At 36.0% G+C, this 12,813-nt stretch overlaps 1 protein-coding gene across 10 annotated transcripts in view; it reads left to right on the top strand.

The window, feature by feature from the left end:
• The window catches only part of MBTD1 (mbt domain containing 1), a 78,929-nt gene that overhangs the window by 39,339 nt on the left and 26,777 nt on the right, over positions 1 to 12,813 (top strand). For 9 of the 10 annotated variants that reach the window (XM_020972583.2, XM_078156076.1, XM_078156073.1 and 6 more), the window contains one exon: positions 5,426 to 5,543. In XM_020972583.2, the coding sequence (XP_020828242.2) occupies positions 5,426 to 5,543 (118 nt within the window). Of the gene's footprint in view, positions 1 to 1,200; positions 1,291 to 5,425; positions 5,544 to 12,813 lie in introns of those variants that run through there. The other variant, XM_078156081.1, reaches the window with a different exon arrangement.

Genomic DNA, 12,813 nt, shown 5'->3' with positions numbered 1-12,813 from the left:
TATTTCCTTTTAATGTTGATCTCTTCATTTTTCTCAAATGATTTTTTTTTTGCTTTGCTACTATGATTTCCAAGGCCCCTTACTAAAATTCATATTTTTTAGTACAAAGGAATGGATTTTTTCCTCTTCTAAATCACTGATTACTTTCCTATGCTTATATATAATATATACAAGCCCCTGTCACACACTTTATACACACTTATCACACACTTTAATGAAATTTTGTATTTGGAAGGACCTTAGAAGTCAATCTGATCAAATTCTGTGTTTTATCAGTGAGGAAACTGAGGCCCAGAGAGGGGAAATGATTCATCCAGAGTTATTTGACAGCTTATTAGTGACTTAGTTTTAATACTCTGTAATTATTAGTCTTACTGCTAGCTCAAACATTAAATTTTCCTCTACCACCAACCTTCACACACACACACACACACACACACACACACACACACACACACACACACACACACACACACACACACACACACCCTGTTGTCAAATTGCAAGGTGAGTGGGTTTTGTGAGAAAGAGAAGGATTTCATTTTGTCCTGTTAATCATGATTTCCTCATCCTACTTTCTGTGGTTTCAGATGTATGTTCTTATTTTTTAAATCTTCATCACTGTTTTCTCCCTCTTGTGAAATTTTAACATATTCTCTTTACTTTTTTTATAGCAAACCCATACTTCTGTTTCTACACTAAATGCCAGTACATTAATTATCTCTTAAAGTGAATCTTGAAAGTATACTGTAATGGTGACTTTCATCTACATTTTCTCTTTATCACTGTTGGGACAGGTTCATGTATAATTTCAGAGCTAAGCACTATCCTCTGATCTTATTCGTTAATGCTGAGGGTTTATATGAAATTATCAGTGTTATTTTGGCCCACTCTACATAGAGTAAATCTATGTAGACTTTTTTTTTTGTGGTCAGTTCTAGTGTGCATTATATCTATACGCTTAACTGAGGATCCAAGCATCTCTAGAAATCCCTGCTGTAGTACACTCCTGAGCTTACAAGAAGTCTGGAGAAAGGGAACTTCCCACAAAAATATTTTCTTGCAGATGAAAAATAGGATCACTTTCCGCTGTTGTTGTTGGGAGGCCCTTAGCATTTGGATATGGCCCATGTCCAACAGGACCTTCCTGATTGCAGCTTACCTTGCAGGGAAGGAGAGTCGCTCACAGATTAATCCACACGAGTGGTTCCTGGATCAGGAAGTGGTGAACCAGATCTTCCTTGTTTGGGGAGGCACCTGAGGTGGATCTCTTCGCCATGAGTCTGGAAGGTAAATTTGTTGTTACCTGTAAATGACGGTTCTGCTAGTTCATACTATGCCAATCCAGACTTCAGTTGTCCCTCCTGCCAGCAAGTGAAGACAGATGACTTGAACGAAGATGGCTGTCAAGGCCTGGGTCATTCAGTCTTCCCCATTGGAAAATATTCATTTTTAACAAAAGGGAAATATATATGTATGTATATATGTATATATTTCTATTACATATATGTGCATATATATGTATATATAAGCTGTTTGTTTTGTTATATGGAGCACATCCCACATTGTGGCGCTCTTTTTTTTCTCCATTTTTCTTTTTTCCATAGAGACAAACATATGGATTGGTTTAGGAGGGTCTAGCAGAACCACAACCTTACAGGCAAGAACAAATGTCACTTTCTGCTACTTTCTCCTATACCAATCCAGACTGTAGGAACCAAAAAGTAACATCCCTATGAAAAATGAAGATTGTTAGCATTTTTAAATGAAAATATTGGCACTTTATTTACTTGAACTTAAATGAGTTGATTCATTAAAATTGATTAACTTTTCTTCTAATCAACCTATCAGTTTGGCAGATAGACAGTCAGATCTATGTTAGGCTTATGTGTTAGGCTCATTAGCAGTACAGTGACCCAAACCAAAACCTGTCTGAGAAATACAACTGGAGTATTTCTCTCTGATCCAGAAAGTCAGATTCTGTTAAATGATTTATTCTCTCCTTCCCCCACCACACCACCCACCTAAGAAAGATGTCCCTTTAATTTTTAAAATTTTAGCTACCACCCAGTCTACCTTAAGTAGATTAATATTGGTAAGATCGTAGAGACTGTGTTTTATATAAATACAGATCTATATAATTCATCTTCCTTTAAGTTTTCTTCTTACTATACCTGCTGGCAATAGGGATAGCCTCAAAGTCTAGAATGATATAGGGAAGATAGCAGAACATGAAGAATCCAGTATTTAACATAAATTAATAAATGGGCAAAAAAAGTGGTTGACACATTTTTCCACTACTAGAGAATTTATTCATATCTACCCTCCAGAATCAATGATAGCTGAGATATCCTGTTTTCTCCATATATTTGGAAGCATATTTCATGCCCCCACCACTGTAGGGAGGAGGAGTCATAATTGATTCTGTCTTTCAGTTTGTGGAGTTAACCTAGTTCTATATCCCTTGACATTTTCTTCACCTTAATCTGAAATTACTCTTTCTCATAGTTTGGCTCTTAAAAAGGTAGGGATTGAACAGATGGTGTTTCATACAAATGGGCCTGTCAGAAGAGGTTCTACCAAAGAGTGGAAGGCCATGTACAGATGTCTACCATCTGATGTTCAAATTGGCTAGGTCCTGTATCTCTGATTCCTTTGGTTGCTTATTCTTCTGGCTATATTTTCTTATATTGATTTGCCCCAAAATATACAAATTCACCTGACCTTACTTGATTCTTTTCTTTATCATCAAGGTTTTAAACTATTTTAGTATGGTTCTTATCATTTACCTTCAGAGAGACTTTCAGTGTTTTCTGTAATTCTAAAACTCACGTATTTAATTTAGTTTATTACAGTGGTGTGCAAATTAAATGGGACAAATTAAAATAATTACATTTATTGATATATATATTTTATATATACACACACACACACACACACATATATATCAATAAGCCTTACAACTATTTATGTCTTTAAATAAATTTTTAACATGCAATATGTCCTCTTTTTGCTGCAGTCACTTGTTTTATGTGATTTGGCATTGAGTTCATAAGACTTTGACAAATAGTTCTCTAATTCTTCATCATGAAACCACATATCACAGTGAATACTAAACCTACCTTTGATGCATAATCCTTCTTCCCACATCTAGCCTTTATTAGACCCTATAGGTTATTAATGGGGTTTGAATCAGGTGAGTTCTCAGGCCATTGAAACATGTTTCTCTCAATCTCTTGGACACGTTTCTCTGTCTTTCATGGCATATGGTATTGTTAAAGGTTGTAGTGCAATATTCCATCTCAGCTTGGGAATTTTTGTCATTTTAGTATAGTTCTTCTCGGTATATTGGTATATTTATCAGAGTTTATCATTGCTTCAGTGGGGGCAGTCCTTCCCAGGCCCACTAGAAGTAAAAAGTCCCCTGACATTTTTCAGCAGATGTTTTATATGGTCTGATGGAGAGTCCTAGATCTTATAGGATCACTTAAACTTCTTCCAACAACAGTTTTGGTATAGCTTTGAACAAAAAAGAATTTCATCAATAAAAAAATTACCTTTTTCAGTCTTCAGCCCTCTACTCTTTATATTGTCTTGCTCTTGTCAAGCATTTTTGTTTCATAGGAATGTTAGATGCTTTTTTTTTTACTGGTCTTCTCATTGTTCTTTCAACTTTTAAGAAGCCTACTCTGCATATAAAAGAATCAGGAACAACCACTTCAGTTGCCAGGTCCCTCTGAAGGTTTTTCCTTGTCTTCTAAGGATTAATTAGGCTCTTTTGCATTTATAGTCTGTTAGTTCTTGGCAATGTTTATCATTTTCAACTGCAGTTTTCTTTTGTGTTTTAGTTATATTGACTCTTTTTCACTATAGCCTTGAATGATCTTAAAATGTTTGACTTCTCCACACCAACAGCCACAGCAATTTCTCTAACAGTCATTGAAATGTGCTCTTTAAGAGCTCACATTTTTGTACCTTCATTTAGAGTGATAACCATTCTTTAAAACTGTAGAACTAAAAGCACAACAAAAGAGATCAGTGAAACACATGTAAATAGCAGGTGATACAGCACTCAACCAGTAGAGAACTAACAAAAGGTGGGGAAATTAGTTTAATTTGGTTTCATCTTGTCATTTTGTTCTGAGACAAAGATGAGTTTCCCTGGATGCATATGTGCATCCATGCACATGACTTTGCTGTCCCAAAATGAAACCATATCTAAATTATTGCATTCCCACATCACTGTATTATCTCCCTAGTACATGAAGAAATAGAGGCACAAGGTACTTAAGAAATATTTCATATCAACTTCACTCAACATGTCTGGTCATGGTCAGATGTTCTGAAGGAGACTGGTGTCGGGAGATACAGACACACACATGTAGCCATTGCTATCACAAGATGAAACTATATAAAAATCACTTGTCCCAAATAATTCTCACACCACTGTATACAAGCTGTTATAAGCTTCAAGTATTGAAATGACTAAAAAGAGATAGGGACTGTGTGTTATAACAGTTGTAGACTGTAATGGTAAAAGGTTTTAGAAAAATCCCATCATATTACTGTGTAGGTTAGTCACCTAATGGAAACAAAAGTCAGATTTTGTTTGGTGATTTCCATTTTCTAGTGTTTAAAGTTTTTCTTTTGGTGATAAAGATTTGCAGTAAATTGTTATATTAATCATGATAGAAACAATATCAGATGGTTAAACTAATATTTTCTACAGTATACGTCTCTAAAATTGCAATTCTGCCTTTTGAGTGTTTTATTTCCTGCCACCTTCTCTTTTGCCCATTCTCACAAACTTTCTTCTGTGAATCAGTCTTAAAAGTGGAATTTTTTTTTAATACTGAGGTGAAAAAATACCTTGAACCTTCACATCTTCTCTTACCTACCTTCTCTTACTAACTTGGAGTATGTTGCCCCAAATACTGTAGTTAATGACATAATGCATGAAAGGCAGGTTGCTAGTTTGAATTGCTTTTCTTGTTATTCTTTATCAAATTAATTATATTGCTTCAAAGGTATATCACAAATGGCAACAAATATCTTAAATTGGCTCTGTCTTGTGAAAGGTACAGTTGGTTTTGTAATTCTGCTTTTATAAAATATTATTTGTATGCACTGTACTAAGATGATATGCTGAGTTCTGAAGCTGACATTTGTGTATTTTAACTTCTTTGAATTCTGTTACACTTGAATTCAGCCCTGAGACTAGATACTTATAGGAATATCAAATAAATAATAAAATTCTCTGAAAAATAAAGGGAAAGGAAAAGGTTGAATTTTCTGAGAAAATATACATATTAGTCTGTCATTTCTTGCATATTTCCATTGTTGGTGACAGTTAATAAAAATAAAGATTGTATTCCAAGCTGAGTGCTAATAATAAGGTGCTAATTTGGTACTTTTTACATGACAGGCACCCATGGGGACCTGCTGGGGTGATATCTCAGAAAATGTGAGGGTGGAAGTTCCCAATACAGACTGCAGCCTACCTACCAAAGTCTTCTGGATAGCTGGAATTGTGAAATTAGCAGGTGAAAAACCTTCATAGTAATTGACCAAAAAAAGCTAATGATACCTATAAGTAGATTATTTTATAGGTGCTTATACATTTTATGGTACATGGAGGTTTGGGAAGTTGTAATGAATAATGAAAACTGACTATGTTAGAAAATTTGTGTAGCCAATTTGCTTAGTGTAACTGATTTGGATTGTTAATGATAGTAGTGTCCATGTCAACATGTCCTGTCAATTCTTTCTTCCCAGTGTTTCTCAGATTTGTCCCATTCTTACCATTCCCACTAACATCACCCTCTTGGTACCGCAGTACCATATTGTTGAATAGGTACACAACTAGGAGCTCCCAATATTAGTTGTAGCTAACCAGTTAGCCTGGGTCCCAGCCTTTCCAGGTCAGAATTTTCCACAGAGTCCTGGTGTGGAAATGTGGGAAGCAGAGCAACTCTCTGCCCTTGCTCTGGAACTCTGATCCCTTTCCTATAAACAGGGAAGGAGCAGTAAGACTACTACAGACCCCAAATCCATAGGGTACGTAAGCTCTATGGATTACACGCGCGCACACACACACACACACACACACACACACACACACACACGAGTCTGGACAAAAAGGGAGACAGTGGAGCAGTGTAAAAAGCTCTCGTTTCCTTTGCCCCACCATAGGATGCAAATGTTAAGTATAAAATACAAATTTCAAATGTTAAAAACAACTTGTAAATAAAACATTAGAACAATAAGTCTGTCTTCCATCAAATGTTTTAGTGTATTTTTAAAAGTTTTTACATTTACTAATGTGAATAATAACTCACATTTACTCAGTACTTTGGAGTTTATAAAGTACTTTCCTCACAATGTGATATTTTAGTTGTGGGGTTTGGGTTTTTTGTTGGATTTTTTTGAAACAACCATTACAAATTATGAGGAAAGACCTCAATTAGTCTCTATGCATAGAGGACCTAAAAAGTTTTAATATACCACTACCCAAACCTTATCATCAAACAGATGTTATAAAGTAAAGATTGTAATTTAGTATGGGAAATAAGGTTTACCTGTGAAAAATAGCAGCGACAGAAAATAATATAAGATTAAATGATTTAAATAGTGTATGATTAAATTCCCATACACGGACACTAAGGGCTAAAATAGCCCACAGGAAAGAGGAAGTTCTGAGTTGGAGTCATCACACTTAGTTTATTATGATATCCTCCTATTTAGTCTCTTTTCCTTCCAGTCCATTCTGCTTGACCAGTCTTTCCTGCTATTAGGTTAATCTTCCACAAAAACTATCATTTTGCTGAATAAGCATTTGATAAAATTCATTCCTTACTCAGGAATACTTCCATAGTATCATTAAATGGTATATTGAAATTCAGTTTATTTGCAACAAACTCTAGAGCCATCCTTTTAAAGTCGAGAGCAAAATAAGAATTCCCAGAAGACAGTTGTTGATACAGGACTAGAGTTTGGGACAGAGATGAAAGCTAAATGTTTAGATTTGGGAATCTTCTACATAAAGGTTGTAGTTGAGTCTATGGGAAATGATGAGACCAACAAGATGGAACATAAAGAGATAAGAGGAGAGGGCCCAGGACAGAAGCATATACGTAGATGGAGGTCAGGACAAGGATATTGATCCTCTAAAAGGTGACTGAGGAAAGGAGATCAAACGTGGGAAGAGAACCATGAATAAGCAGTGTTACAAAAACCCAGGTTGGGAGAATATCTAGAAAAAACAAGTGGCCAACAATGTCAGCTGCTGGAGAGAGGTTAAGAAGGGAAAGGACTGAGAAAAGACCACTGAATTTGGCAGTAAAGACATCACTGATGACCTTAGAGGAAATTATTGCAGTTCACTTATGGGGATGAAAGCCATATTGAAAGAAATTGAGAAATGGGAGGTGAAAAGAGGAAGACAGCAAATTAAGTAGATTTTTCTAGACTTTGAATATGAAAGGGAGGGTGGCTATAGGATGATTGCTTGAGAGGCTTGTTCAAGTAAAGGGTTTTGTTTTGTTTTTTTTAAGGATGTCTGTCCCCATCACTCAAATGCTCTTCCTCTTCACTTCCACTTCTGAGAATCCCTGACTTCCTTCCAAGTCTCAGCTCAAACTCTACATACTGGAGGAGGCCTTTCCCCATTCCCCCAGATGTTAGTGCCTTTTGCTCTAGAGTTACCGTACATCTACTCTAGCTTGTATGTACCTGCTTATGTACCTGTTGTCTTTCCTCCCCATCCTTAATAGACTGTAAGCCCTTTGAGGGCAGGAACTGTTTTTGGTTTTTCTTTGTGTCTCCAGTGCTTAGTACAGTGCTTGGTACACAATAAGTACTTAATAAATAACTTACTGATTAATAGATTTGGGGCATTTTTGTAAGCAAGAGGAAAAAGGCAGTGGATGAGGGAAAATTGATATCCCCTTCTGCCTGATTTTCAGAAGGTCAAGCTCATGGAGGAGACAGGAGATTATAAATTCAAGGGCAGGAGTAGAGGACTTAGCAGTAGCAAGGGGAAGAACCATCTTATCTGCCAAGGCTATAACAGAAGAGAGAATAGTGGGTGATGATTGGCAGAGGCAGGGGGGTATGCTGAAAGAGTATTGGATATGGAATCTGAGGACATTTAACTATCTGCCCAACCTCAGACAAATTATTTACCTTTTCTGGACCTCAATTGAAAAATAAAAGCATTAGAGTAAATCACCCTGTAACTGTTCATATTCAGCGTAGTGCTGAAAAAAGCTAACAAGTATAATTTTTGTCTTCACGTGATTTAATTGGTGTAGAGAACTTGCAGGGAGGAAACACTTTCTACCAATGCAGATCCATACTTGCTCTGCAGTTTATAGTCTTAGAGAAGTTACTGGGGCATTAAGAGATTGGGTGAATTGCCCAGGTCACAAAGCCAGTGCATGTCAGTTAACTCTGCATATAGTAAAAATGACAGTAATACAGTATACCAGTGGGTGTGGAATCTTATTCATGGACATATTTTCCTTCTGCTACACAGATCACAGCTCATCCATGCCTTCCCATCCCATATAACTCTTAACCATATTGTCGCATAAATTTGGCATCAGGGTCCACCCAACTTGCAAGGGCCTTTTTCATGTTTTCTTCAGAATGGAGCACATAGGAGTCCATCATTTGTACCTTGCTTTCATTATATAACCAGTCCCAGCATTTTTCCTAGGCATACATTTCCCTGACATCCTTTACACATTTCTGCCTAATTTATAGCCTTTTGAAGCCTGTTCATACCCATTCTCTGTTGTCCTTTGGGTGATTCTTAATATTTCAGTAGGCTAGTATTCCATGACTCCCAGCCATACATCATCACTAGAAAAATACTGGTGTAAAAAGTGGGCTTTTGTGTGGAGAAGAAGCTCGTGCAGTTTCCCAAAGACAGTCCATCTTACTTTTTCTCTCTTCCTCTTCATCTCTGGGCCCCGCTTATTGTCCATTTATAGTGTCTGGTCCAAATATATATTATTGATAGATAGATGGAGAGATTGATAAATTGTCCATTCAGTTGCAAATCAAGACTTTGACAGCCATCCACTTGGTTTTTCCTATGTGGATAATATTGAATGAGCCAAACTCTTCTGGATGATTATGAATTTCATCTAGGAGACACTGCAGTGTTCAGGAACTTAATACAGTCAGTACAGTTTTATCTGCAATCCAGGACTATCTGGAGGACCTCTTCAACTGGAGCTCTGTGCTGCATCATCCTCCAGGTGTTTGATAGTGGCAGGCACCTTTGGCAACCATACATCTTTGTTTTATTCCTCACTGAATGTTGTGGAAGGAGTCACAGAATGAAGTTATTTCTGTTATATCTTGCAAAATATTTTGTAAAATTTTGAGATGTGCTTGTGAAACAACCTTGATGGAAAGAGCCTCTAAGATGGCATTTTCCTCTACCAAAGCAAATGCTTTCATACAGCCAACCGACTAGAGTAATATCCACATAAAGTATGTAAAGTATGATCTTGTGTTGTCTATATTTTCAGTTTTGTGTTGGTAAAGATATTCAGCCTGCTATGAAGACTCATTTGTGAATTCCTTGCTTATTCTCTTATGATCCCATCATGAAAAATCCCCTCAGTTCATGTGTACATGATTCTCATAAAATTTTGTATAGGCAGTCAGTTGTGATTCATGTTCTCTTGATTTCCTTTTTTTTAAAGTAATAGTATCTGAGGTTTTTTCCCCACATCCTTGTTATCCTCTTTCACATATATTGAGAATGAATCCCTCAGTGCCCTCAAAATTTTGTCTTCTGAAGCATGAACCTTGTCTCTGTGTGTATCTGATCTAGTTCAGATGATTTCTATTTGAGTCTTTGTTTTCTTCAGTACAATTTTCATTGTCTATAGTAACATATCCAGAACTGTATTGTTAGAGCCCAAATGTACCTTGTCTGTGCCTAACGGTGAAGAGTCTGTTACAAAGATTTCTAACTTTTTCATTTTTATAGCTTTTTCATTTTTTCATGTGTTACCTTCTAGTTTCATCCTTAAATGCCCTTGTGATGATGAGTCTCTCACCAAGCTTTCTTTAGACTTATGTTTCTTTCCATTATCCCTCATTGTATTGTGAGAAATACTGCTCATAATTTTCCACCATACTCCATTAGATTTTACAAATGACTTACAGTCTACACTTGTGTCTTGGCAAGAAGTTTACTGGCTGAGGCACTTTCTAGATTCTTTATCTTGTCATAGTATTTGATTTAAATTAGTTAAACTTCTAACATGATTATTATAATTGGTGGTGTTGTCCTTTCCTCTATCTGTTTCCTATTTTTTATTGATTCAGAATTCAGTTTAAATAGGTCAGATTGAAGTTGACTCAATTATGTATTATATCTTTTTCTTCTGGTATTATGTTTCTTTGTTGATTTAACTATACATAATTTGCTGATTGAAGAATGACTTCCACATAGACTCAGTTTCATTTTAGTTATGTCGTTTGTTGCCTGTCATTTCCAGTGCCTCCAAATTCTTTTCTCAAAAAGAAAATGTATGACATAAATATAAGGCTTCTATGTAGTCTGCAAGCCTTTGGCATCTCCCATTCCTTAGTCCTAAACCATATTTTCCTCTGTTTTGTCATCATCTTCCTCCATACCACATTTGCATTGAAGCCACTAAATTATTAAAATATATATCTAACTAGGAAGATCTTACCAAATTTTTTGTAGAATTTGTCTACTACCCCAACCTTTACAACTAGAATTAGGGCAATAATCTTTAATTATTCTCATAGTGGTCTTTTTGCAAATTTTTATCAAGAGCAGTAGAATACAAGATGTCCAAAGAAATGGTGATTTCTCTTAGTGTTTGGCTGTATAATAAAACCAGCTCTTTTGTTTTCTTCTCCGAGAAGAATTCAGTATCCATCCTTCCATTTAACTCTAATTGGGTTTTGTCATCTGGTTTCATTTATGGTGAGAATGTCAAGTTTTATATAATTCAATTTCTGTAACAAATAGTATGCCCATTCGGTCATTGAACAAGCATCTCACAATTAGAATACTAACAGCTAAGTTAATGTTTATATGTAAAAACTCTGATTCTTGGCTCCATTTTCCCTCTTTTCCACTAATCTGGCACTATAAATGCAGAATGGCCACACAGGACTGAGGGCCATTTTTTTATTGTCTTTTGTTTTATGGATTGCATTGACAATATCCCAGGATAAAAAAGGAGGAAAAAATGAGCAGTCAAAAGTTATAACAAGTAGAGGGAAGAAGAGTAAATGGCCAACACAAGGGTACTTGCCTTTGTGGTCTTTAAAATATTTTCTACAGCTACAGTATTCAAAACTGCCCAAGGCTAAAAATAAAAATTGGGGTAATAAACCAGTGAAAGGGAAGAGAGCTTCCAGAGAGAAATCCAGATATGTTGGTGCCTCAGTGTCCTGAAAGGGAATAGACCGTGCCAAACAGGAAAGATGAATGAAGAAAGCCAAAACTGAGAATTCAGGCATAAAACCACAATTGAATTACATGAAGTTGAATTATTGTGTAGATAAACTGGTTACTGCTACTCCTCATCCACATTTTGATTGGGCACCAAAATTTGAGAGCCATGCTTAACCTGCCATCTTAGAGGAGTTGTCCTGTGAAAAGCCACCAAAATGGTGGCTTATAATTTATGATAAGCCTGTTGAAATTTTGCAATGAAGAAACGAATCCATTGAAATGAAACAGTGAGAATGAAATCATTAATCAAATGTTTTGGGGAGCAAAATGTCGAAAAAATAAAATTTTAGTTCCATACAATATGCTACATTCCCACTGCCATCAGGTTTAAATATAAAAATAGATACACATTTAAAGGTTAGAAGAAAGCATAATGGGCTGCTTAACCCAACTTAGAAGGGACTAATAAATCATTGACTGTCAGGAAGAAATCATAGAGGATGATGTTGAAAGTTTGGATTACTTGAAAACGATTACACAGTGAAAAATAGTAAAATGAATCTGTAAAGAAAAGAAGAGCTAGCAGATGAAGGCTGTGGAATGTGGCCTGTTCTGTCAGTCTTGGCTGATAAATTGGTTAGATTTGCTAACCTGCTTTTTTCTTATTTTCGTAAAGAGTTTTTGTTTCAAGGAATAGCTCACTGGCTAGACGGTGAGGAAGAGATATATTCAGAAAGTAATATAAAAACAGCCTTGGAGTCAGGAGGACCTGAGTTCAAATGTGACCTTAGACACTTGACACTTACTGTGTGACCCTGGGCAAGTCACTTAACCCTGTTTGCCTCACCAAAAAAAAAAAAAAACATATACTACCAGACTAAAAAGGCAGCAGGCTGGGAAACATTTGCAATAAATCACAGCTAAAATAATTTCTAGAATGGTGTGTTGATATGTGTGTAAAAGCAATAAATATGCAGTCTCTAGTAGACATGTGTAACTCAGTTGTGAACAGACATTTCACAGAGGTTGAATCATACATAGTAAATAGACATTTGGGAAAATGTTGAAAGCCAAACATATAAGACCTTCGGTGTGGGTACCACTGTGTGCTGGCGCTAGGCTCTTATGAATTCCCAAAAGTCAGTTGTTAAATTTTCAAGGTGAGCATTTACATGTCAGAATTGGCAAACATTTAACAAAATCAAAGCTTGATTTGTTGTTGACTAGACAGGAGAAGGCGATGGCAAAAATGCTTAATAATATTCAGCTTTAAAGTGGGTTATGCATACTTTTTTTTTTTGAGAACCTATTATCAAACATTTACTAGCACTCCCTCGTTTTGACCAAACTTTTTT

The sequence above is a fragment of the Phascolarctos cinereus genome, unplaced genomic scaffold (assembly GCF_003287225.1).
Source record: "Phascolarctos cinereus isolate Bilbo 61053 unplaced genomic scaffold, phaCin_HiC Scaffold_5;HRSCAF=322, whole genome shotgun sequence".
NCBI classification, from domain to species: Eukaryota; Metazoa; Chordata; class Mammalia; order Diprotodontia; family Phascolarctidae; genus Phascolarctos; species Phascolarctos cinereus.
The sequence above is the reverse complement of the archived record's forward strand: the minus strand, read 5'-3'. Positions and strand labels throughout refer to the sequence as shown.